We start from the raw sequence: 26616 nt of genomic DNA, 5'->3' as shown, positions 1-26616 counted from the left end.
CTGGTGGCAAAATATGTGTGAGGGCTATAAAATGTCAGAGAATATTAATGAGCAGAATTGACCATCAGAGGTCAATTCATCACCGAGGCCTTAAAAAAATAAACCCAAGAGCAACACTGCCAGGTGGTAACGTCTGAAGGGATGGAATAATAGGGTGTGTCAGATTCTTCTTAAACGAGTTCCCCCATCCCCTCCACCACCACAAAAAAGAACCCAGCCGCGTCCGCGAGCCTGCCTTTGTCTTCGGAGCCACGCAGAGCTCCAGGACAGCTTCGCAGGAGAAGGCAGCTTTCTTCTCTCGTCTTCGCCCGAGGAAGGAGGGCTTCTTCGCTGGCCCCCGTGCCCTGTGCTTTCGGGGACCGAACCGACCGCTCTCCCTGAGGGCTCGGGTTCCTCACCCGAGCGTGCACCCAGGAGCTTGCTCTTTTCTGACTGCGTCTCACAGAAGTCCGCAACCTTCCACGTTTGAGACGTGACTGGGAGAGCTTAAAACTTCTCTTTTTGGAGGGAGTAGGTGATTATAAACTTGGATCTGGAGACTGCAGACTTATTTGACCTGAGGCACAGAGTGCGGAGCCAAGCACCAGACTCGGAGGTCTGGGCCCGCTAGCCGGAGACTCCTCGGGCGCCAGCGTTTCCAGACGCGCCGTCACCCGGACTGGATCTGGGGCGGGGTCCGACCTAATTCCATCACGTGGACTGCGTTTTTTATTCACCATTTTTAGCCTGGATTTTGGCTTGATTCAACCCAAACAGCTTCTTGGAACTTTATCATATTTTTCAACACCTACGAGGTGGGAACTCAACCACCGACCCCACACGTCTACGAGTTCAGCGAAAGGAGCCCACTTCAGACAAGCAGCCCGGGGTCACCGAAGGGCCGGGCGCCACGAGGGTTGGGCATGCCTACAGGACCAGCCAATGGCGGGACCGACTGTCCGGGCGCGCCCAGACCTCAGGCAGTCATGATTGTGATTAGTGGAATTAGGCGGAAAACCCGCTTGCCTCAGCCACAACGGGTTTTGATTGGCTGCACCAAACAGTCGCTTTTCTATAGTCCAAACCTAGAGTAGTTTAGTGATAAATCCCGCCTTAAAAGGCATTTAATAACAGTTTTACGTGTTGTAAGGCAAATGCTGATTGGTCAGAGAGCTCACGGAGTCAGTCGGTAGTAAACATAACCAGGCTCCTGGGACCTTGGATTGGTCAGTTTTTCTGGGGGCCGATTAAATTCCTCCGGGTTCTGCGCGCCGGCTGGCTGCACTCATGCCCTAGCCCCGCCCTCCGCTTTGCTCATTGGTTGAAGCACGATCGGGGGGAGGAGGAATGGAGCGCAGTATGCAAGCTTGCATCGCGTCACTTCCGTTTGTCGGCGGCCGCCGCCGTGTTCTTAGAGTGCCGCGGCGGAGGGGCTGAAGGAGCTAGGGGACCGGAGGAGAGGCGGGCGGGGGGTGGGCGGAAGGGGGAGGAAGTCCCATCACGGAGACGGCAGTCTGGACGTTCCCACCTCCTCCGACACTGTCGGGTCCGATCGGAGAGGGGTCACCGCCTCCTTCAGCAAGGAGGAGGGGGGCGGAGCCCGGCTCAGGTGAGGAGACACCTTAAAGGAGAGTGGTGATGGCGCGCGCGCGGGCGCGCTCACGTGGAGACGGTTGAACACCAGGATCACGCCGGGGAGCGTGCGGTCGTGTACTGGTGGCCCCCGCCTACCCTGCCTGTCTTTCTGAGGGGGTATTGTTACCCTTCGGAGCGGAGGGACCAGGCGGGTGGGAGGTGGTTTGTTCTGCGCAGGCGTCCCCGGTGTCCCGACGCCAGGCCGTCTGCCGGGTGGGGCGGGGGCTGGTACCCCTGCGGATCTCCGGCTGGCAACGTAGGTTACCGGAATGGGGTGGGAAAGGGCTCGGGACCCACAGCCTGGCGGATGAATAGAGGATCTGCTGCCCTGCGGGATGGAGTCCGATGGCTCCCTTACTCCCATCCTGGGTCTTGAGCTACGAGGTTTCATTTCACTTGAGCAAGGCCACAGTTAGTCTGTGATCGGGAGCCGGCGGCAGACCTTGGAGGGGTGGAGTCACAGTTTTGGAATGCCCCAACTTGTTATGAGGGGACTGAAGTGTTTAATAGGCATTTATTGAATGCCCACTACTTTCGGGAGAATGCGGTGCTAAGACATAGCCATTCCACTTTCGTCCCCTGTTTGGAGGACATACAGATTTGTACATAAATACTAGTAAAAGGCAGTAAATTAAGGGGGGTTGAAGGTTAGTTTTTTTCTTTCAAAATGGCCATTTATTATTAAGTCAGTCTGCATTCTGGCATGGTGGAGGATATGTAGAAGCTAGTTTCTGAATAGAAGACAAATCCTAAATATTTAATCTGGAGGAAGAATTTTAGGTAAAGGCACAGTAATGCCTTGATTACTACGTAGTATGCTGCGGTTCTTGTTAATTTAAATTAATAGAAGAAACTCTTAACCTTCAAGAATTGAAGCAAAAATATTTCCAAAATATGTTAATATACTTTTCAGTTGTATTAAGTACAAGATATTACGTACATTTGGATCATTTTTTAGAGATTAAAGAGAATGTTGTGCCTTAGTCATCATTGGTCATTTGTCCCTGTATGGGCTGTTGTACCCTAAATAATTTTGAGAGGTGGGCTAGGTGCCTCATGGTGTTTCTGGAGTACTTGCTTTTAATTTGCCTGAGGTCTTGTGATTTCCATGGTGAGGGTGGTTGGCAGTAAGCTAAAAGAGTGAGAAGGGAAGAGATGGGAAGAAAGAAAGAATTTTAGAGAAAAGCCCCCAAGCCAAAGGAAGGCCTTCCACTATTCCTTTAACCCTTCTGGAAATCTCAGCAAATTGGAAAGACTGACCTGTCCACTGCAGCCAGCTTGGTGACCTTCCAGGTAAGACTCACTGGTTGGGAACCTGTTCTGGGTCCTTGGGTTTTGCTGAATAAGTAGACCAGGACTTTTTGAGGAGTCCTGAAGTCAGCTTGTTTTGGTGGAGATTTGCCGTTTTTCTCCTAAAAGTTGTGTCAAAATACAAGTTTTAGCTAGCTAGGGATGCTGGCAATCTGGATTCTGGTTAATTGATGTGCCTCTAGCAAAATTCTGAAAGTGATAAATAAGATTTGGAGGAAAAGTATCTTATAGTGGGATGTTTTCCTAAATTTAGGGGTCAGCACTCTCAAAAGAGACTTTGTTACAAGACTGTCACAGAAGTGGAAGTAATTAAAAAAATCACTTGGGCTGGGCCCTGTGGCTCACGCCTGTTATCCTAGCACTCTGGGAGACCAAGGCGGGTGGATCATTTGAGGTCAGGAGTTCAAGACCAGCCTGAACAAGAGCGAGACCCTGTCTCTACTAAAAATAGAAAGAAATTATATGGACAGCTAAAAATATGTATAGAAAAATTAGCTGGGCATGGTGGCGCATGCCTGTAGTCCCAACTACTCGGGAGGCTGAAGCAGAAGGATTGCTTGAGCCCAGGAGTTTGAGGTTGCTGTGAGCTAGGCTGATGCCATGGCACTCTAGCCCGGGCAACAGAGTGGGACTCTGTCTCAAAAAAAGAAAAAATCACTTGGATACCAAAATGCATGTAAATGTTTTAGTATTTAAAGTACTTAGCATGAGACTGGGCACCGAGGCTATGCCTATAATCCTAGTGCTTTGGGAGGCCAAGGCTGGAGAATCTTGAGGCCGGGAGACCAGGTGGGCAACTTAGCAAGATCCCCATCTGTACATAAAAATGAAAAAAAAAAAAAAAAAAAAAATTAGCCAGGCGTGGTGGCAAGCCTGTAATCCTAGTTACTCAGGAAGCTGAGATGGGAGGATTGCGTGAGCCCAGGAGTTCAAGGCTGCAGTGAGCTTGATCATGCCACTGCACTACAGCTAGGGCGACAGAATGAGACCCTAGCTCTAAAAATAAAAAAATAGGCTGGGTGTAGTAGCTCACACCTGTAATCCTAGTGCTTTGGGAGGCCAAGATGGGAGGATTGCTTGAGGCAGGAGATCAAGACCAGCCTGGGCAATGACAGAACCCCAGTCTCTACAAAAATTTTTTAAAAAATTAGCCAGGCGTTGTGGGACAGGCCTGTAGTCCCAGCAACTGGGGAGGCTAAGGCAGGTAGATCGCTTCAGTCCAGGAATTTGAGGTTGTAGTGAGCTATACTTATGCCACTGCACTCTAGCCCAGGCAACAGAGTGTGACCTTGTCTCAAAAAAAAAAGTACTTAGCATGAATTATATGGAATTGGAGACTTAAAAATATCTTGTGTTGTGGCCGGGCGCGGTGGCTCACGCCTGTAATCCTAGCACTCTGGGAGGCCGAGGCGGGTGGATTGCTCAAGGTCAGGAGTTCGAGACCAGCCTGAGCGAGACCCCGTCTCTACTAAAAATAGAAAGACATTATATGGACACCTAAAAAAAATCTATATAGAAAAAATTAGCCGGGCATAGTGGTGCATGCCTGTAGTCCCAGCTACTCGGGAGGCTGAGGCAGTAGGATCGCTTGAGCCCGGGAGTTTGAGGTTGCTGTGAGCTAAGCTGACGCCACGGCACTCACTCTAGCCTGGGCAACAAAGTGAGACTCTGTCTCAACAAAAAAAAAAAAAAAAAAAAAATATCTTGTGTTGAGTGAGATTGACAAAACTTACTATAGTGCTGATACAGAATCTTGAATCTCCCTCAAATTCTCCTTGGAAAGGGGAAAAAAAGAACCCAAGGTATTGATTCCATGTTAGCATTCAACTTTTATTTTCTAAAATGTAAATTAATTGTAAATATCTTTCCCCTCTGTTAGGTTGTTGGTTTTTTTGTTTGTTTGTTTGTTTGTTTTGAGATAGAGCCTCGCTTTGTTGCCCAGGCTAGAGTGAGTGCCATGGCGTCTGCCTAGCTCACAGCAACCTCAAACTCCTGGGCTTAAACGATCCTACTGCCTCAGCCTCCTGAGTAGCTGGGACTACAGGCATGCGCCACCATGCCCGGCTAATTTTTTCTATATATATATTTTAGTTAGCCAGATAATTTCTTTCTATTTTTTTAGTAGAAACGGGGTCTCGCTCTTGCTCAGGCTGGTCTTGAACTCCTGAGCTCAAACAATCCACCCGCCTCGGCCTCCCAGAGTGCTAGGATTACAGGTGTGAGCCACCACGCCCGGCCTCCCCTCTTAGTTTTAAGCATATGATTTTTCTTTTACTCTAGTTAATATTTTTCAAATATGGATGTTGTCTAGTAGAGCCAGTTCTGTTAGTATAGAAGGTACAGTACACTGTACCTTTTGTCTGCATATGAAGTGAACTTCTCATATGTTAGAAGACCAGCTGTTTTTGAGTGAACTATTGCTCTTTACAGTTTTCATCATTTTCACCGCTGTATGATTATAGTGGCTTTTAATCTCAAGATCCAGTTTTGGGGAGTGCTTTTCATTTTATTAATTAGTTATACATATATTTGCTAAAAGCTGTGATTTATCTTGACAGCTCAAACAGATTTGGAATTGTGTTGGAGTACTGACTTCATTATAATGTAGCAGATATGGCTAGATTCTTAGTATCCAAGATTGTTTTATCGGTAGACAGTTTTCCTTCTAATCTTCTAACATATTTGAATGACATGTCGAAAATTCCAGTATTTACTTGATTCCAACACACATTTTGTTCACATTTTACTTCCCTAGATGACAGGATGCCATAAGTAAGCATTATGTCATAGTTTAATTGGTAATTTTTTTCCTTTCCTAGTGTTACATGAAATAATTTATTTTATAATCACTGGCATCTTATATTTAATGAAATTTGGAATAATTAAAAAACTTTTGTAACCAGTGAATTTTCCAAATTTGCCTTTTTACTCTGGAGGAAGTTTGTTATTGAAAGGAAGCCTATTAAGAGTGATATTTTTCCTTATATTAAGTGGAAATTAACAAATAAAATGTTTGTTTTACAAATTTTAAAGGATGATTAAGTGGTGGGTCTGCTGTTTGGAAATTATACTTGATAGTGTGTTAACTTTTGTATACTTGATAACAGGTTTACAAATGCTTTATGTCCAACTTCTTAAGTTTAAAATGATTAGGGTGAATTGCTCCCCCCATTTTTTCCTGTATATAATATTGTTAACATGGTGTAATGCCTTTACACTAAAGTCTGTATTTACACTTCTATATTTACACTATCCTATATTTTTGAAGGATGAGATTCCACATGCATGAATTTTTCCATATATGCAAAACTTACCTGCTTTTCAAACTTTTTGGCCTTGGGATTCCTTACACATTTACAAATTATTGGTGACTCTAAAGAGCTTTATTGTGAGTTATAGTTAGCAGCATTTAACATATTAGAATTTAAAAATTTGAGAAAAATCTTAAGTATTGTATTTATTCATTAAAAATAATAAACCCATTATATGTGAACATAAATAACATTTTTATGAGAAAACAAAAAAACTTTACTGAAGAGAGTGTTATTTTTTAAAATAAACTTTATTTTTTAGAACAGTTTTAGATTTATAGAAAAATTGTGAAGATAGTACAGAGAGTTTCTATGTACCCACACCCAGTTTCACTATTATCAACATCCTACATCACTATAGTACATTTGTTATAATTAATAAACCATTATTGATATGTTATTAATTAAAGTACATTCTTTATTCAGATTTCCCTAGTTTTTACCTAATGGCCTTTTCTGTTCTAAGATCCCATCCAAGATAGCACATCACATTTAGTTGCCATGTCTCCTTACGCTCCTCTTGGCTGTGACAGTTTCTTATACTTTCCTTGTTTTTGATGACTTTGATAAAGTGCTGGTCAGGTATTTTGTAGAATTCCCAAAGCTGGATTTGTCTGATGTTTTTCTCATGATTAGACTGGGATTACGGGTTTTGGGGGAAAAGAACATGTAAGTGCCATTATCATCACATCATGTGATACATATTAACATGTGATACATACTGTCAACATGACTTACAACCGCTTTATGTTGATCTTGGTCACCTGGCTGAGATAGTGTTTGTCAGATTTCTCCACTCTAAACTTCTCTTTTCCCTTCCCATTCCTTAGTACACTCTGGAAGAAGGTCACTGTGCATAGCCAACACTTCCAGAGTGGGGAATTATGCACCACCTCCTTGAGGATAGAGTATCTACGTAAATTATTTATAATTTTTCTGCATGGGAGATTTGCCTCCTGTATTTATTTAATCAATCATTTATTTATATCAGTATAGACCCATGGATATTTATTTTATGCTTTAGATTATAATCCAGTACTGATTTATTCATTTATTTTTGCTCAAATTGTTCCAGCTTTGGCCATTGGGAGGTCTTTCTCCTGTTGGTACCTGTATCCCTTTCACATAATCCCATTTTCATGGGTATTTGTTTGTTTTTAAGCACTTCCTTACTTTTGATGTTGCAAGATACACCAGACTTATAGCATATTTCCTACCCCAGTCCTAGAAATCATCATTTTGTCCAAAGAACCCTGGCTCCTTTCAGAATAGTTTTGTGTTTGTTTGTTTGAGATAGGGTCTCATTCTGTTGCCCAGGCTAGAGTGCAGTGATGGCAGTGATGTCATAATAGCTCACTGCAATCTCAAATTGCTGGGCTCAAGCAATCCTCCTGCTTCAGCCTCTGAGTAGCTGGGACTACAGGCATATGCCACCATGCCTGGCTAATTTTTGTATTTGTTGTAGAGATGGGGTTTCCACTATGCTGCTCAGTCTGGTCTTGAACTCCTGGCCTCAAGCAATTCTCCCACCTTGGCCTCCCAAAGTGCTAGGATTACAAACATGACCCACCATGCCCGGCCCAGAATAGTATTTGAAACTGAGGTCTGGACAGTAGGAATGCTCAGAGCGGCATTGTTTTACATTTTTTGTAAATCTCTTTAATATCTAGTTTAATAGAAGACAGCTGGATTCTCATACCTCCTTCTGCATTGAGTTTGTTGCGATATGCTATTATGATTAAAGTATACCAAGAAAATCTAGCATCACACAGATATATAATTGGAAAAGGGGAGTATTTTGTGACTTTTTCAGATAATTTTGGATATTCTTTGATACCATACCAAAGCTCCACAAGTGATATTTTATTAAGTGGTAGTTGCAGTGTGGAATCTGAAACTGGAATCTGAATCTGTATCAATGAAGTTTTCATATTCTGTTGCATTAAAATACATTACTTTATATCTTGAACTTTGAGTGAATTTTTTTTACCCATCTCTTATTTTGCAACAGCATTGTTACAAGGTTACATGGATTGATTTCAGTGAGTTACACACAACTTCCAAATGTTGACACATTTATTATACACTATAAAAAAATCACATTTCATTATCACCAATGATCTCATCAGAAGTATTTGAGCATTTGGAAGCTGTCAAGCTCACCATGACAGATACAAGTTTTCCAAAATTCTAGTTTTCACGTGAAAGCTGAAATTTTATTGTTGTCAACAAGTACAGTATGTTTTATTTAAAATGACAGTCCTACTTCATTCATTTTCAAGAAAATGTCTGCTAAATACAACTATAGTTTGTCATTCATTCTTTCAAGTAAAAATGGTGTCCCGTGAAAAAAGTGGTTGGTTGAGCTCACAAGTCAAAAATGCACAAGTGTTTTTCCTTGAGGCAACATTGTATTTCAGAATGCAGCACTGTTACTTCAGGTGTACATCGCATTTTAGCACACATAATATTTGAAAAGACATGTACTCAAGAGTCAAGACTTAATAAAAACAGTGTAGGGTAGGGCAGACTAGGTCCCCAGTGGAGTTAGCATTCAGGTAGTAATGTCTGTGTCCATCACAGATATCAGAGACAACATTCTGGCCGGATTATTCCTGCTGCCTGGCTTGGTTTCTGCCCAGCTCAACCTCAGGTGTCCACCCCTTTGCATCAATTCTGTGACCACGCCAATAACCTTTCAGTAAATTGCTTTTATGGTTACCTAGGATCAGTTTCTAACTAGGATCAGCAACTAAAAACTCTAGCTGATACTGTGCTTAAACTTAAAAAAAGTTTTTTTAAAAAATTTTTATTAAAGTTATCTGAAAAGTAATGATAGTCTTTAGTCCAAAATTATGTGCCTTATGGTTAACCTTTCTGATGAGTTGAAGTAATCATAACATCAGTTATGAGCATTCATTATCCAATACCTACTTTCTAGCCAAACTGGATACATTGCTTCCCCCACCTCAAACCCCTCTACATCTTTACCTCTGTTTAGAATGTACTTTCCATCTCAGTTTGTCCAAATCCAAACCTAGACCTGGCTCTGTTGTCAGTGCCACCATGAAGCATTGGAAATAACCTTGCCTTCTCCAAGCCACTGAGTATACTTCACCTCTTACGTGGCACTTAATGCTTTCTACTTTGTAATATTGTTATTTGTGTGTGTCTTATTTCCACTAAGCCCCTGTGGCAGTTAATATTATGTCATACAAGTCTGTGCTCCACAGCACTTAACCTTGAACAGAGTAAGCAATTCAAAACATAAGATGAATGAATTTTTATACCAAATACACAAGTACCTTTATGGGCTGTTGAGATCTCCTGGGCTGTGTAGCCCTGTCACTACGTGGCTCCACGCTGTTGGGCCTCTTTCCTCCCTTAGTGGGTCAGCTGTCTCTTTTTGCAGCTGTCTTAAGTTAAGCAGCCACCCCTTGCTCTCATTCTAGAGTTGCTATTGCTCATCTTCAGTTCAGTAACTAGAAAAACTTAAGCATAAATTTCAGCATTTTGTTTGTTTAAAACCAAAGACTGTGTGAGGGCTCAGGGATTTTCCTATGAGGAAATCTTTCACACATAGGCTTTGATCTTATTTTGGGTATTCTGAGACTTTCTGGGTTTTGGCTGGTTTTAGAGATAGTTGAGATTCTCAGAAAAGTGATTATTGGGTAATATAGTGTTTATTTCATCTATATACAGCAAAAGTTCATTGAACAAATAACTTACTGAGCTGTATATCAGGCACTTTGTGGGAAAGAGAGAAAATACAGCCCCTACCCTCAATAAGCTGCTTTAGTGGAAAAGGTATCTGAGTTTGCACTAGGAATGTAAGTAGGGCACTGCTAATACCTTTTCTTACTCAGACTGAGTTATGAAGCTCTAGGTCAGTTCATCCCCAGGAATTTTGGACTGGAAAACAAGGTGGCAAACTGGGGACAGTTGGAGGGTAGGGTGAGAAGGTAAGGGTTTCTGTCATTAGCTCAACTTCCTCAGTCATGCTCATCTTTAGTCACTGATGGATTTCCTTGTTTTATAGACCTAATCTGTTCAGTTTCTGAGCCAGCCCTGACAGAGCAGAACCAGAGATATTACGACATTAGTCATGCTGACAGGTCTAGTATCTGGGGTTAACCCTGAGCATCCCTGTGCCTGCCTAGTCCCAGCCTTCCCCTACTCCCACTTTGCTGGTCATATCAGAGCAATGAATGGATGTTCCAGGACTCCACTTTGCCTAACTTGGAGCACTGTCAAAAATCCTAGCCTTCTTGACTGGGACTTTGCCTGGTTTTGCTCTCTGGGATTTATTTTCATCTGTATCATCTCTACAAGTGGAGGAAATGTTCTGTTCAGTTATTTTTCTGCTAGGGTTTTGTCTAGATTGGGGCTACTGAATGTTAAGAATTCTTTAGAATGTGAAATCGTTTTCTGCAGGTAGCAACTTTGCAAGTCTTGCCTGGCATACAAACAACAAATTACTTGATGTTATGGAAGATGATGCTTGAGTATGGGTGTACTTTTCTTTATGAACAAAGTATATTATTGAAGAGCACGTGTGTATGTCAATAAATAAGTCAAATAGTTTAAAATGTGCTGTTAATGGACTTGTTCTCCTAGGACACAAACTTTTTTTATTAGGCTAAGTAAAGCATTATTAGGAAAGTAAATATATTGAGAAAACAGTCAACTTTTGATTATTCATGTTAATGTAATAAGCAGCAGTGTGAGTGTATTTTCTTAATTAGGTTTAGTTTTGAAATTACTAAATATTTGCCTTTGCAGATAACAAATACTGTGCTATACACTTGCTTTGGATCGGACACAGCTATTGTACAAATTGGTGGGTCGGTTGTCACAATTCCTCCAGCTATGTAGACCTATATTGTCACATTTTGAAGTTTTGTTTCCTTAGCTTGAAGGCTTCAGACAGGCAACTTTGGGTAAACCGCCTATATTCTCAGCATGCACTTCGTAAGGCCTTTAGGATGGACCTCTGACTTTGCTAGAGTTGTTGAGAGTTTTGAACAACAGTGATCTTGATTCATGATTCCCTTTCATCAGAGCAGAGTACCAAATTTTATATCTCCCAGACTAACTGAATTTTAAAATACTCCTTCTAGATCCAAAAAGGGTTTAAAGGTTTTAAGGTAGCTATGTTACTTGGGTTTTCTGGGATATGTAATTTGACCCTTATGTTTGATTGTGTGGCAGAGATCCAACATGAACCAGGTTAAGGTAAAAGGGGGCAATCGTTGGCTCATGAAACTAAGAAGTCCTAGGGTGATGCTAACTGCAGTCAGGGCTGGCTCCCAGGGTCTTGATGTCATCAGGACAGTGTGTTTGGTACTGCTTTTTTCTCAAATAGGCAAAAATGGTCACCCTCAGTGCTAGATTTATATCTCCCTCACAGCTTGTAATTTTGGTGAAAAGAGTATCTCTTTGTTGATAGTACCAGCAAAAGTCCCTAGGACAGACTCTAGTGGTCTTGACTTGGGTCACATACCCATCTCTGAAACAATCACTATAATTAAGGGGAGTGGGTACCAAGTTGGCCGGGCCTTCCTGGACCATCTGTCCCCTCCTGGAGTCACGGGTTTGGGGCAGTCTGATCTGTACTGCATAGACTAAGAATGGGTGGGAAGTGATTTCCTCTGAAAATGTAATATTCAGACCAAAAAAAAGCAAAGGGTTTGTCCCTGGAAGATAGTATTTAAAAGTTGATTTGTGGGGAAATGGTAACAAGTTTCACATTGTTGCAGTTACTTAGTGCTGTATAACAAATCACCTTAAAACTTAATGGCTTAAAACAACAAAAATCTTTTTTTTTTTTTTTTTTTTTTTTTTGAGACAGAGTCTCACTCTGTCCCCCTGGCTAGAGTGCAGTGGCATCATCTTAGCTCACTGCAACCTCAAACTCCTGGGCTCAAGCGATACTCCTGCCTCAGCCGCCCGAGCAGCTGGGACCACAGGTGTGTGCCACGATGCCTGGCTAATTTTTCTATTTTTGGTAGAGATGGAGTCTTGCTCTTGCTCAGGCTTAAACTCCTGACCTTAACCGATTGTCCCAGGGTACCAGGATTACAGATGTGAGCTACTGCACATGGCCTCATCATCTCTAACAGCCCTGGGAGTTGACTGGACCTAGTGAGATGATTTTCTTTTGGGGTCTGTTATGTGGTTGTCAGACAGTGGCTGGGGCCAAAGTCATCTTGAAGGCACACTTACATGTCTGGAGGCAGGTGCTGATTGTCACCTAGACTTCAGCTGGATTTCCTCACAGCATGGTGGCTGGCTACCAAGAGTGAGGCAAAAAGACCAGAAGTCTGTGTCCCCTTTTATGGCCTAGCTCACGAGTTACATAGTGTAACTTTTGCCGTAGTCATAGACCTGCCTGGCATCAAGAGAGTGAACATAGACCCCACCTCTTGAGAGGAACATCATATCACATTGTAAGGTAGCATGCGGGATGGGAAATTTTAATGTGGCTGGCCATCTTGGAAGATACAATCTGCTGCACACATTGCCTTATTTCAAGTGACTAGTTTTTATAAGGAACATGAAATATAAATTAAGCTCTACCAGTTCTTGAGTTATCCTTATGTTGACCAGATCATTTTCTTGCCTAGTGTATCATATAATATCGCTTTTTAGCTTTTTGGTATTCTTTCTCCCTTCCCCATAGCCCTCTGAGTTCATGTTGGTGAATTATCTTGACCCCCTTTATGTATAATCTTGTCAGGTGGATAAATTAGCAGTCAGCCTTCCACTACAGATGTAAAACCAGAGAAATCCTTCCTCCTTGCTTCCCCAGCACAATCAGGGGTGGAGGTGGGCGAATGTGTAAATGCAGCATATAGCTGCAGAGTTGGGTTCTGTTGTAACTACAAAACCTTAATTGACAGACTATCATAACTACAGCTATGCCAGGTGCAGTAACTATAATCCCAGCTACTTGGAGGCTGAGGCCAGAGGATCACTTGAGGCCAAGAATTCGAGGCTGCAGTGAGTTATGATTGGGCCACTGCACTCCAGCCTGGGGGACAGAGCAAGACCCCATCTACAGCTAGCTATATTTTAATACATAAATTAATTAGATTTTTTTTGTCATGGTTGCAAGCTCAATTGAGAAAGTATGTTATGGTAAATTGTTAATGACTTTTATTAAAATGACATTTACCAACTTTTACTACAGTGGACCTCTTGATGCTAAGTGTCATCTTAGAATCAAGAAAGGAATTGAGGGGCTGGGCAAGGTGGCTCACACTTGTAATCCTAGCACTCTGGGAGGCCAAGGTGAGAGGATTGCTTGAGCTCAGGAGTTCATGACCAGCCTAAGCATGATCAAGACCTTTTCTCTACTAAAAAATAGAAAAACTAGCTGGATGTTGTGGCATGGACCTGTAGTACAAGCTACTCAGGAGGCTGAGGTAGGAGGATCACTTGAGCCCAGGAGCTTGAGGTTGCAGTGAGCTATGGTGATGCCACTGTACTCTACCCAGGGGGACAGAGCAGAACTCTGTCTTTAAAAAAAAAAAAAAAAAAAAAATGGAATTGAGATTTCTTGTTTACCTAATGGCTGTGGGACAGGGGTAGGGGATTGAGAGTGCAACATGTATCATGTAAATATACAAAAATATCCTTTACTAACTGACAGCATCTATTTGTACATATGGTTACATATCACTTTAGTATCACCAAGTGTGTGTAGCAGATACTGTGGAGCTCTGACCAGATCCCCTTGATCCCTTTTACCTGTTCTGTGCACCCGTCCTGCATCTTCTGTGTGCTTTTACTTCTAATGGTTTTGCATCTGTGACTCTTCCGAGGACTGCCTTGGGATGACTAGCATCACTTTGTACATGGGCCCGGGGAGCCGGAAGGGCCTGGCAGTTTACATCATCCTGGGGAGGCTCTTAGTTGTTGAGTGACTGATGCAGGGCCGTGAAAGACCAGTACCTTTGCCTTGAGGTGGCTCAAACTCAGAGGTGTTATTTATACTCCAGTGCTTTCCTGCTAAATTGGGCTAAGGCTGGGATTTTGTCCAAAAATCATACCCTTGCTTGGCTGCTGCTGCTGCTTTTTTCTGCTCTGCCATTCCCAGTTTCTCGTGGGAGCACCTCCTTGATAAAAAATCACTTGCACTTGAATCCTCTCACAGTCTGTTTCTGGGGAACCCTACTTAAGGCAGTATGAATCTAAGTCTTCTTCATATTCATAGTCTTTGGAATCACTTTTAGGCATCATAGTAATACACTGCTATTTCCAACTCATTCTTGGAATATTAACTTTTGGTCCATTGGGATGGCTAAAACATATATTGAAAATGATGCTAGTGTGTCCACTGCATGTCTCCTTTGTTTTAACACACGGTTCCACTTTTACCTTAATTGAGTTATGCTTGTGTTACTAGATATTAAATAGTTCATCTTAAAATTCAATCAGTGCAATCACAGCAATAGTTGCTTTACTATGCATGAGTCATTCTTACTGATCCGTTCAGAAGGATTGGTCGTATTTCCTGTATTTAATCACATTGCCTGGCATGTGATGCAGTAGCTATTTATTTCAGTATTGCATCATAGGAAGGTTTCTATCCTAAAATAGTTTTGTGTTTTGTTTTTTTTTTTTTTTTTTTTTTTGGACAGAGTCTCACTTTGTTGCCTGGACTAGAGTGCTGTGGCGTTAGCTTAGCTCACAGCAACCTCAAACTCCTGGGCTCAAGCGATCCTCCTGCCTCAGCCTCCCGAATAGCTGGAACTAACAGGCATGTGCCACCACGCCCAGCTAAAAAGAGACGGGCTCTTGCCATTATGGAGGCTGGTCTCAAACTCCTGACCTCAAGCGATCCTCCCACCTCAGCCTCTCAGAGTGCTAGGATTATAAGCGTTAGCCACAGGGCCCTGCCATAAGCCTTTGTCTTTATTGGGGTTATGTTTAATTACTTTGGTAGCCTCTTCTCAAAGGTGTCTGGGCCCTGGAAAATTTTCCTCAAAATGGTGCTTCTGGGACCACAATTTTCTTGCTGTTTTTATTTTTTCTATAGAAAGTAAGGATTAAACATTAAGAGTTTGACATTTTAGTGTATGACCTTTGATGAAAAAGAGTAGTGGTTTCTTATAATCAAGACAACTGACATTTTAGAAAGTAAGCTATTGTCGTCATAACTTCTGCTGCTTGTTGCCAAAGAAAAGCATTGAACAGACTATCACTATCCTTTTACATTGGTATGCTGGGTTGAAATATAGTTTAATTGGAAAGTAAGTTAGTCTTTCATGTCCCCCCTCATCTGTTAAGTCAGGATAATAATTCCTACCTGGCAAGGTTCTTTTGAAGATTAGAAGTAATGTAAATAAAAAGTGCTTAGCACAGTGACTGGTGGGCACATAGAAGGCTCTCAGTAACAGTAGTTGCTTTTATTTTATTTGTACCACTACCTCTATTACTGTCGCCACTGAGACTGCTACTGCAGTGCTGGCTCCATTATCTGCAGTAGGAGGGAAAGCAGTACACCCAGTGTCTGGTGCTGCTTGTTTTTCCCTAATAGGGCCCACATTTACATGGTCCCTTGGTTGTTAGAGCAACTCTGAGGCTTGCAGCAACTCCCTGTTTGATTAATTTTGCTCTTCAAACCAGAATGTTTCTTCCCTGTTACCACTACAAAATAATCACCTCTTTGGAACTTGGCACTTATTAGTTTTTGAATTTACTTTCTAAGGCAGGGCTACAGACTTGTGAGCAGTAATTGCATTTTGTTTCATCTCCCCAAACCTTGAGCTCTGTGGTCCCTGAGTGAGTTGGGTGGGGCTCAGGGATGTGTGTGCTGCTGCCTGCCACTGTTGGCCCTCTCCTCCCAGCAGGGAATCTTGGTAAATAAAGCAAGAAGGGATGTGGCAGTAGCTGCCTCTTTGGAGATCTGATCTTTCATGCACGATAGAGCAGACATCGTCGGTGCGAAAGTGTGTGTTTTAGAGATCTGTTTTGTTGGAAATTCTTCAAAGGTAAACAAACATAGGAAGCAGAAGAGTATGGCCGACGTGTGACTACTTCATTGAGGCATTTTGCCATTCCGATAGTTACTTTCTAGGTACGACAAAATGGCATCTCACTTGTCACAGTAGACACTTGGTTTTTATGGATCTAGAGTTTGCCATTTCAGTTATTTCCCAGGATCCTGAACTTTATCCTATTTCTTAAGGCTGGGGCATCAGAGCGAGTGGTTGTGCCTGGCAAGCTGCTTGACGTCCCTGTTGCCTTCTGCTTACAGTAATTCTTGTGAAATGCCAGAATGGTATTTGTGAATTTGGAGATTGGCAAAGTTATATACCTTTAGAATGCCAAGGATCTACCATGTTTTTTTAAATTTAATTTTATAAAAATTAATGTGTTTATGTATTTAAAACCACATAGTTCCATAAGGTTTATAGGTTAAAAACAAATAAACAAACAAAAACAGCAGTCCCTGTCCCATTCGTTCCGCCATCAATTTCCCATTCCTCAGAGGCAGCCATTTGCAATTGTTTCAGCTGTTTCTTGCACTATTGACTTCTGTATTTCTAAATAATATGCTACTATTTTTTCAGATAACCTATTTCAGATAGTATTTCTGGACTAATAGGAAAAGAGAGGACTAAACTCTATTAACACTACTTCTCCTCTTTTCCTCCAATGCAAATTTGCCTTTTCTCATGCTCCCAATATCTCAGATTTGGTTCAGTGTTCACATTATTATGCCTATGTAAATATTGTCTACAAATGAACTGCAAACAACCTTTTATTTTTCCTGGAGTTAATAATTTCTCCATGTTTAAGTTTTTTTGTTTTCTTAAACCACCTGTCTTCACACTTTGATGGAACTGTTAAATTCTTAGCACTGTCAGCCACATCAGATGATCTGTCCATCTGCTTTTTCTTACTCCCCTTGGAAACCACCTTCCTATAGTCCTGCATCCTGCTCCCATCTCAACTGTTCCCTCTCCTGGCCTGCTGCCTAGTTGTCGTCTTGGGCTACATCATCATCCTTAGATTCTCTTTGCCTGTCTTCCATGATGGGTCTCCTTTTTCCTGCGTACTTTGTTTTCCTTTTCTTGGTTTATTCCCAGCTTGCTTAAGCACAACCTTTAGTCTCCTCCTGAAAAGGGATAAACCTCTGGGTTCGTGCTTGTGTGAAAATACCTTAGTTTATCATCATAATTGTTAAATAGTTAGTCTGAGTGTGGAATTCTAAGTTGGAAATGATTTTCTTGGAGAATTTTGAAGGAAGTATCACTCCTAGCTTTCAATATTGCTTTGGAAAAATCTAATTTTAATTCCTGATTCTTTGTAAATAGCAAACTCCTCTCCCCCCCCCCCCCGCCTTTTTCAGGATATTTAATCCCAAGTATTGTCAAATGTCACTGTAATGAGCCTAGTGTGGGGACTTGTTTCTTCATTCATATTGTTGAGTACTTGGTGGGCCATTTTAGTCTTTGTAAGCAAATTGTTTAGTTCTGGAAATTTTTATTTTATTTATTTCATTTTATTTTATTTTGTCTTATTTTTTTGAGATAGGGTCTTGCTGTGTCACCCAGGCTAGGATGCTGTGGCATGATGATAGCTTACTGTAACCTTGAACTCCTGGGCTCAGACAGTCTTCCCACTTCACCCTCCTCAGCAGCTAAGACTATAGGTGCACACCATCACACCTGGCTAATTTTCTCTCTCTCTCTCTTTTTTTTTTTTTTTTTGTAGAGACGAGGTCTCACTGTGTTGCCCAGGCTGGTCCCGAACTCTTGGCCTCAAGTGATCTACCTGCCTTGGCCTCCTGACGTGCTAGGGGTTACATAGGTGTGGGCTGCTGTGCCCAGCCAGTTCTGGAAATTTTTAAAATACTATTTCTTAAATCATTTTCTCCCTCTGTTTTCTGTCTTTCTCTTTCTATAGTCAAATATTGGACCTCATTAATCCTCTTTTTCTTTTTTTTTAATTTTTAAAAAGTTTTTATAGATTTAGGGAGTAAAAGTGCAGATTTGTTACATGGGTATATTGCATAGTGGTGAAGCCTGGGCTTTTAGTGCACCCATCCCCTGAATATTGTACGTTGTGCCCAGTAGGCAATTTTTTATCCCTCATCTCCCTGTCACTCTCCCACCTTTTGGCCTCTCCAGTGTCAGTTAGTCCCCTCTGTGTGTCCGTGCTTACCCATTGTTTAGCTCCCACCATAAGTGAGAACAAGTGGTATTTGTCTGTTTCTGAGTTATTTCACTTGGGATAATGGCCTCCAGTTCTATCCATGTTGCTGCAGAAGACATGATTTCATTCTTTTTTATGGCGTACTAGTTAGTATTCCATGGTATATACATATACAACATTTTCTTTATCCAGTTATCCATTGATGGACTCTCTTATTCATTCACTTTTATTTCTCCTTTGTCTTGCCTGTGAAATCTCTTCAACCATTCTCTTCCAACCCTGCTATTAACTTTTAAATTTTTTTGTTATTTTTAATTTACAGTAGTTTTCTTTTTCCCTGAATATTCTTCTTTTTTAGAAAAAGAAATTGTATTTTCTTGTTTCATGGATGTGGTATCTTATCTCTCTGAAGATGTTAATTATAGGTATTTTTCCCCCTTTAGTTTTCTTTTTTTTTTTTCCTCTCTGCATTGTTTCTGTTTCTTCCAAATGCTTTTTTCTCCTGTTTGTATGTTAGAGGGTTTTTTCGTCCAGGTTGTGGTGCTCCTTAGCTGTTCATATTTAAGAGTGAAGTGTGAACTGATTGGAAGCTGAATGAATGGCTAGGCCTTGAGGACCAGTAAGTTTCACCATAGGAAAATTAGATGGGGACCCAAGTGGTCTGTTGCAGGGACTCCCAAACATTAGTTTCTACAGAGAGGAATCTCCAGTCTCTTTGCTAGTCTTACAGTTGCTGAGCAAGTAAAGGGCTTGAAGGTGGCAGGTGAGGAGGGGTGTCTTATCTTCTGTATGCAGACTTAAAGCTTGTTTTCAGCATAGTGCCTGATTCTGGCCTAAGGTGCTCACGTGGCATCCTAAGTAGAAAGTCTCTCTGCTTCAACCTCCAAGACTTCCACACTCCCTACCCCTGCCCAACCCTGTCAGAAGCAGCTGCCCCTTCTTAGTCTCCTGTTGCACCTTGTGCTTCCCCTGTCATAGTGCTTACAAGACTTTATTTGCTTATAGCCTGTTTATTAGTCTGTTTCCCCTGAGGGCAGGGATTGGATCTGTCTTGTTGATCATTTTGTCTCTTGTACCAGGCACATTAGAAATTCAGTCTGTGTATGTTTGAATCCCAGGGCTTAGCCATTAGATTCAGCCTAACCCCCACCCCAGAAGACCAGAGGTTCACTCTGGGGAGAGGGGAACAGGGTTTTTAACTCTGTGGGTCCCTCGGTGTCTGTAGAGCCTGTGAACAGAGGGCACCGAGGAGTGCCCCTTTGGGGTTATTGACTCTGTTCTAACTACATAATGCGGGTCTGTCATGAGCTCTAGCCAAGGATAGAGACTTTTAATCGGCAGTCACACAGTTCCTAGGGAGTGTAGCAGTTTCTTGGACAAGAATAAGCAAGTTCTTGTTTCTAGTGAGTCCAGAACGTGAAAATGTACAGATTGTTTAATGGTTCCATACTCCACATTGGAAAAGTGATCCACTCAGAGGCTTTGTGGGCTCTTCTTTTTCTCCTTTTTAAATTCTAACTTTTCATTATGAAAAATTTCAAATATACAACATAAACTTTTGAAGCAAAGCCCAGACATCGTTGTTTCTTCTGTAACTATTTCCATCTTTTAAAAATACTCTTTAAAAAAAAAATCATAGTACCATTTTCACAACTAAGGAAAAAAATAATAATTCCTTAATATCATCAAAGACACATGTGATATTCTAAGCATTCAGTTTAGTTAGTTTTGTAGAAGCCCTGCCATTCAAAAGGGATTCTAGGAGATCCTGTCTTGCAAAAGGGACCCTAAAAAAATGGTTTCGGACCAAGCTTATTCATCTCTTGTTTTTCTTTCCCCAGAATTTCTTTTTATTGAGGTATCATGTATTGTGCTTTCTTGAGGTATAATGCACATACCATAAAATTCCATGTTTTAAGTGTTCAGATATTGTAATAAATTTTTTAAGGTGTGCAGTTATGACCACAATAGAATCTGAGGCTATTTCTGCCACCGGCCCCCGCCCAAAAAAATCCCTCTTGGCATATGCATTTATTCTCTAATCTCACCCCTAGCCACAGATGACCCCTGTTCTACTCTCTTTCTCTATAGAGTTATCTTTTCTGTGTGTGTGAGTTTTTTTAATCAGATTGACTTTCAGCCAGGCCTCCTGTCTTAGTCACACCTGCGCTCCACTTCCCCTGGCACCAGTTCCTGAGCCTTTGAGAGGGTGGTTTGTATATGTCAAGTTGTTTCATCTAATGCCAGTTTAAGATTTTAGCTTTCTGGGTATGCTCAGTCAGCATTCACTCACCTGCTCCCCAGCTTCCAAAATGCTATTGATGTCTCTTTTTTTTCTTGTGGGCTTATGCCTTTAAAACAACAATAAAACCAAAAAACTGTAGTGTCTTTTTAATGGGGTTTCAGGACTGAGTGGCGGGCAAATGCATGTGTGCGCTCTACTACCATCTATAACTGGAAATCTTCTCAACTAATATTGGTTTGCCCTTTTCACTTATTTAAGGTTGCTAAGACTGTTTGGAATTTCCTGGTGTTCATTCCTCAGGGAATGCAGAACTCTGACACACTTTTGTGGGGTAGATATGCTGTCACCTGTACGTTGATATTTACTAGACCCTCAGTGTTATAAGTGGGTCACATGACGAGTGAAGGGGAGCCTGTACGTGGCCAGTGGCTGAGCCCACACACATGTGTATACTTCCTGGGCTGATCGCTGGGTTGGCGTTTGCTCCTTATTTGATGAGTTCTTAGTGTACATGCCTGTCATCAGAGACATCACAAGGTTTAAAAGGTCCAAGCTTGGCTTTTCATCCCACCCTGTGTTCTGACTTTGACTTAAGCTTATCTAAGTCTTAACACTTTTCTTTCTTTGTTTTCCTGTAGGATCATGGATTTTCCTGGTCACTTTGAACAGATCTTCCAGCAACTGAACTATCAGAGACTTCATGGCCAGCTCTGTGACTGTGTCATTGTAGTGGGGAATAGACACTTTAAAGCCCACCGCTCTGTTCTGGCAGCATGCAGCACGCATTTCCGAGCCCTCTTCTCAGTGGCAGAGGGAGATCAGACCATGAACATGATCCAGCTGGATAGCGAGGTAGTGACAGCAGAGGCCTTTGCCGCGCTGATTGACATGATGTATACCTCCACCCTCATGCTGGGGGAGAGCAATGTTATGGATGTCTTATTGGCAGCCTCTCACCTGCATTTGAACTCTGTTGTTAAGGCATGTAAACATTACCTAACGACAAGGACGCTACCCATGTCTCCTCCCAGCGAGCGCGTTCAGGAGCAGAGCGCCCGCATGCAGCGCTCCTTTATGCTGCAGCAGCTGGGACTAAGCATAGTGAGCTCAGCCCTCAATCCCAGCCAGAGTGGCGAGGAGCAGCCAGCCCCCATGAGCTCGTCCCTGCGCAGTAACCTGGACCAGCGGACACCCTTCCCCATGAGACGCCTTCATAAGCGCAAGCAGTCTGCAGAGGAGCGGGCCAGACAGCGCCTCCGGCCCTCCATGGATGAGTCTGCCATTTCAGATGTTACACCAGAGAACGGGCCTTCGGGGGTTCATTCTCGGGAGGAGTTCTTTTCACCAGATTCTCTAAAAATTGTGGATAACCCTAAAGCTGATGGAATGCCTGACAACCAGGAAGACAGCACTATCATGTTTGACCAGTCTTTTGGTGCTCAAGAAGATGCCCAGGTGCCCAGCCAGTCTGACAACAGTGCCGGCAACATGGCGCAGTTGTCTATGGCCTCTCGTGCAACTCAGGTCGAGACTAGTTTTGATCAGGAAGCTGCAACTGAGAAAAGTGGTTTTCAGTGTGAAAATCCTGAGGTTGGCCTTGGTGAGAAGGAGCACATGAGAGTGGTGGTTAAATCTGAGCCCCTGAGCTCCCCCGAGCCTCAGGATGAAGTGAGTGATGTGACCTCGCAGGCAGAAGGCAGCGAGTCTGTGGAAGTGGAAGGAGTTGTGGTCAGTGCCGAGAAGATAGACCTCAGCCCTGAAAGCAGTGATCGGAGTTTTTCAGATCCTCAGTCTAGCACGGACAGGGTAGGTGACATCCACATTTTGGAAGTCACAAATAACCTAGAGCATAAGTCAACTTTTAGTATTTCAAATTTTCTTAATAAGAGTAGAGGAAGTAACTTCAGTGCAAATCAGAACAATGACGATAATATCCCAAACACCACTAGTGACTGCAGGCTGGAGGGCGAGGCCCCTTATTTGTTGAGTCCAGAGGCTGGGCCTGCAGGCGGGCCGTCTTCTGCCCCTGGCTCCCACGTGGAGAACCCATTTAGTGAACCTGCAGACTCCCACTTTGTTAGGCCTATGCAGGAGGTGATGGGCCTGCCGTGTGTGCAGACATCCGGGTACCAAGGAGAACAGTTCGGGATGGATTTTTCCAGGTCTGGTTTGGGCCTCCACTCCTTCTCCAGGGTGATGATAGGTTCCCCAAGGGGAGGAGCCAGTAACTTTCCATACTACCGCCGCATAGCTCCAAAAATGCCAGTTGTAACTTCTGTCAGGAGCTCACAGATCCCAGAAAATTCTGCCAGTTCCCAGCTAATGATGAATGGGGCCACGTCCTCATTTGAAAATGGCCATCCTTCCCAGCCTGGCCCTCCACAGTTGACCAGGGCATCTGCTGATGTCCTGTCAAAGTGCAAGAAGGCCTTATCAGAGCACAATGTTTTGGTTGTAGAGGGAGCTCGCAAGTATGCCTGCAAAATCTGCTGCAAAACTTTTCTGACTTTGACAGATTGCAAGAAGCACATCCGTGTTCACACAGGTGAGAAGCCCTACGCCTGCCTGAAGTGTGGCAAGAGGTTTAGTCAGTCCAGCCACCTGTATAAACACTCGAAGACCACCTGCCTGCGCTGGCAGAGCAGCAATCTTCCCAGCACTTTGCTCTAGCTACGAGTCCTCCCGAGACCATGGTGAAGCCAGTTAGAGAACTGAAACTAAAATCTCTTGGTAAGCAATGAATGCCACTGGGTTTGAGGCTTCACGCTGCCCAGTGGCTCTTGCAAATTTCAGCAACTAATAAGTGGAGAACTAACACATGTAGCATTTGTGCTGCTGCATTTCTGAGTGAAGTGCACGCCTTGGGAGAGGGATGCCGTCCCTGAAACCAAGTTCTTCCTTAGGGTTGAGTAATACGGTCATAAAGTAGTTTGTAACTGATATTGTTCAGAGTGGCATATTTAAAAATTGAAGTGCAAAAAATTTTTTTAGCAATTTTTGTAAAACTCTGTGAAGCATTAAATTTCCTATACCCTCTGATGGGAGTATTATATCCCTGTGCAGTGATGCAAAATACACTTATGTGTAACCAGTGGTGACTTGGCGCCTGTCTGAAAGGAAGGCCCTTGAGGACACGCCTGTCTGCCACAAATGCTTTAAAGTGTATCATGAGCTAGTCCTAGGCCTCAGAAAGTACTGTATTTTTTATTTTTGTCTGATTTGCAGTCACAGACACTGCACTTTGATGGTGCTGACACTGGGTCCAGAGTGAGCATTCTCTTGGACTGTTAGGTGTATATACTTTCGAATACATCACTGTTAGATAGATGTTTTAACAGTTTTTTTCCGGTTTTAAAAACAAAGTTGTAAATGGAGTATGTACTTGTAGAAAGTGGCAAGTAAGGTATTGTTTCTGTATGTGTTATTTTAGCAGTGTTTTAACTGACTTGTACTACAGATGTTACAGTTCCATGTTAGGAAGTCAGAAAAGAGCTAGTGTTTGTCTTTGTTCTGATGATGTGGAGTCATGTTTTGTGGGGTCTTTCATGGCACATCTGCCCTTTGCTCCATCTAGACGTCGAGGGCCAGTCTGGGCTGACACATCCCACCCAAGGACAAGCCTGTTCTCTGCTTCATTCCTTCACACTCCCATGCCCCATGTGGTATCTCTACCAGACCTAGAGTACTGTTTTCAGTTACAAACTAACCAAAAATTCCACCCCTCCATGGGTTTTATTACTGTTATATGCTGTACTTTTAACAATATAGACCCGAAACTTGTATTGTTGTTGCTCCCCCAGTCCAATACTGAATGTTCAAAATTGTTTGAAATCCAAACACCGTAGTATTCATGGATGTTTTCCAGGCTCCGTAAGAGTCAGCCCATAGCACAGAAGTCACCAGGGAGCATCTGAGACTGTTGGGGAGGCATTCGGATCACTGCCCAGGGCCTCTCTGGGCCCTCCGGCCTCACATCCCCAGCCCCACCTTGCCATTGACCCTGTGCCATTAGGGCTGTTGGTGGCACCTGTGTGTCCAGGGAACAACACAGGTTAATAATGCATTTCTATAGAACTCATGAAGTCGTTTTAATTCATGCATGAAAATGAGTTCATTTTATTTTTTTATACATCTTTCTTAGAGATACCAAATCATTATGTGTAATTCAGAGAAATTATTCAGTTCTTGTGTTTAGAAAGCTTAAGTATTTATGTGGAGCCTAAAACAAAAATGAGAGTGTGTTTTCTCCTCTTAATTTAGTGTGTGCAGTTACACATCTGTGGATTAATTCATAATGTTCCAGAGGGGCTTGACATCTCCCATGAATTGATTCCCAGGGAGCAAAGCCCAAAAGGAAACCTGTGCTTCCTCTCCTTCCGAGTAGACGTGGGAAAGAGGCCACTGGAGGATGTGGGATCACCTGTGGATCAGTTCTGTATGCGGCTCCTGGTTAGCAATCGTGTTCAGACATGATGTGAGGAGGCTCTACGTCCACCCCTCTATGTGATGTAGGGACCAGTGTCTTACAAGGAGATTGATCTTGGGACTCAGGTGGGTCAGCATGGAGAACAAGAGAGGCCCTGCCTGGGCCCGGGGAGAGGATCCAGTGACACCAGCAGGACAGTGCGGCCCTCCTCCCCTTCCGTCTTGAGGTGTGCCAGGAGCCTGCCCCTGCACCTCCCCTCGGCCGTGTGCAGACGTTGCTTTTGGGTTCTATCTCTGATACACGCGGGAGCCCTGCCTCTGCACTGCTAGATGGAACCTAGACTCTCTCATCTACCTCTTAGTCAGTTTCGACGTGTGAGAAGCAAGCTTGGGGGCCAGTGTCCTTGTACATGCTGTCGCGCTTAAATAATTCCAAGGTTCTCTGGGAAACCAGTCACAGGGTTCCTATGATCTGTAGTTTCTACCTGGATTATAACTGGTATTGGGTACCTGAAATTTGATTGGTGAGCCTTAATTATAGCCTGGCGTGATCATGTAGAATCCTTTCTGGTGATTAACTCATAAAGTTCTCTCAAGGCACCCATGTCAGTGGTGCTATGCTGATCACAATTTGAGATTTTGAAATAAAAAATTTGTCATATCCATGCCTCTAAATATGTGTTCTTTTTCTTTGCCTAAGTTATTAAGGTTGAAACAAAAAAAGGGTTGTATCTCTTTCTCTGCTAGCCCCGCTTTGACTAGTACTTTTTTTAAACTAAGCCTCCAGAAGATAATGTTGTCGATTAATAACAATTACTAGTCGTTTCCCTCAAATTATTCCTTCTGCCTTCCCCCTGCCTGCCTTTTCTGCCTCTGAGCTATCACGTGTGAGGTTTTGTTCTTGGTCTACCCGGTTGCTCTTAGAGGATCTGCTTCATCTTGTGCTGCTCCCTGGACCTGCCTCCCAAGTTGAAAACTCCATTGGCCACTTTGGCTTGGCCGAGGGCTTACAGCTAGAAGCTGATTCCTTGAGCACAGAGCAGAGCTTTGGCAATGGCGATGCTGTGGCTCGACTTTGGGGAGTGGGGAGGTGGTTATTAACAACAGAGCAGCCACCTGGGGGCAAAGGAGCGAAGTGTGCAGGTGCTGAAACTAGTTTTAAAATTAAGAAACCCACCTACCTGCAATTACTGTGCCCTTACCTAATTTTTGTTTCTTCTAATTAACTCTCCTTTACTGTATGTGCTCTTTAATTTTCCTGATGGTCTGTGTTTCAGATTCAAGTGCCATGGTCACACTGGGCTCTGCTTGTCCCGTCCTGGGTGAGGGACAAATGAAGGACTTGGGGCAGAGAGGATGAGGAGTGACGTGGTTAGGACAGGTTCTAATAAGGAAAATGCTTGGGGATGAGGGCCGGTGGGAAGCAGAGCCAGGCACACCATTAGAAGGCCCGAGTTAGATGAGGTAAGCGGATGCTCTGTTTACTCTTTTCGGAGATAGGGTCTCACTGTGTCACCCAGGTGGAGCGCAGTGGCTATTCAC

General features: G+C 43.0%; 1 protein-coding gene across 2 annotated transcripts; it reads left to right on the top strand.

Annotated features, from left to right (window-relative positions):
- Positions 1-1355: 1355 nt before the first annotated feature.
- On the top strand, positions 1356-25749 carry ZBTB5 (zinc finger and BTB domain containing 5). 2 transcript variants are annotated; one of them, XM_069474447.1, is made up of 3 exons: positions 1447-1588; positions 21288-23379; positions 24910-25710. In XM_069474447.1, the coding sequence occupies exon 2, from the start codon at positions 21292-21294 to the stop codon at positions 23317-23319; it is 2028 nt and encodes a 675-aa protein (XP_069330548.1). In that variant the 5' UTR covers positions 1447-1588; positions 21288-21291; the 3' UTR covers positions 23320-23379; positions 24910-25710. The 2 variants fall into 2 exon arrangements, with proteins under 2 accessions (XP_069330547.1, XP_069330548.1); XM_069474446.1 differs by having other exon boundaries at positions 1356-1588; positions 21288-25749.
- Positions 25750-26616: the final 867 nt, after the last annotated feature.

The sequence above is a fragment of the Eulemur rufifrons genome, chromosome 7 (genome assembly GCF_041146395.1).
Source record: "Eulemur rufifrons isolate Redbay chromosome 7, OSU_ERuf_1, whole genome shotgun sequence".
Classification (NCBI taxonomy): Eukaryota; Metazoa; Chordata; class Mammalia; order Primates; family Lemuridae; genus Eulemur; species Eulemur rufifrons.
Note: the sequence above shows the minus strand (reverse complement) of the source record. Positions and strands in the feature narration are given on the sequence as shown.

Coding starts and splice junctions, on each gene's coding strand:
- ZBTB5 (XM_069474446.1), top strand. CDS start 21,292: ATGGATTTTCCTGGTCACTTTGAACAGATCTTCCAGCAACTGAACTAT.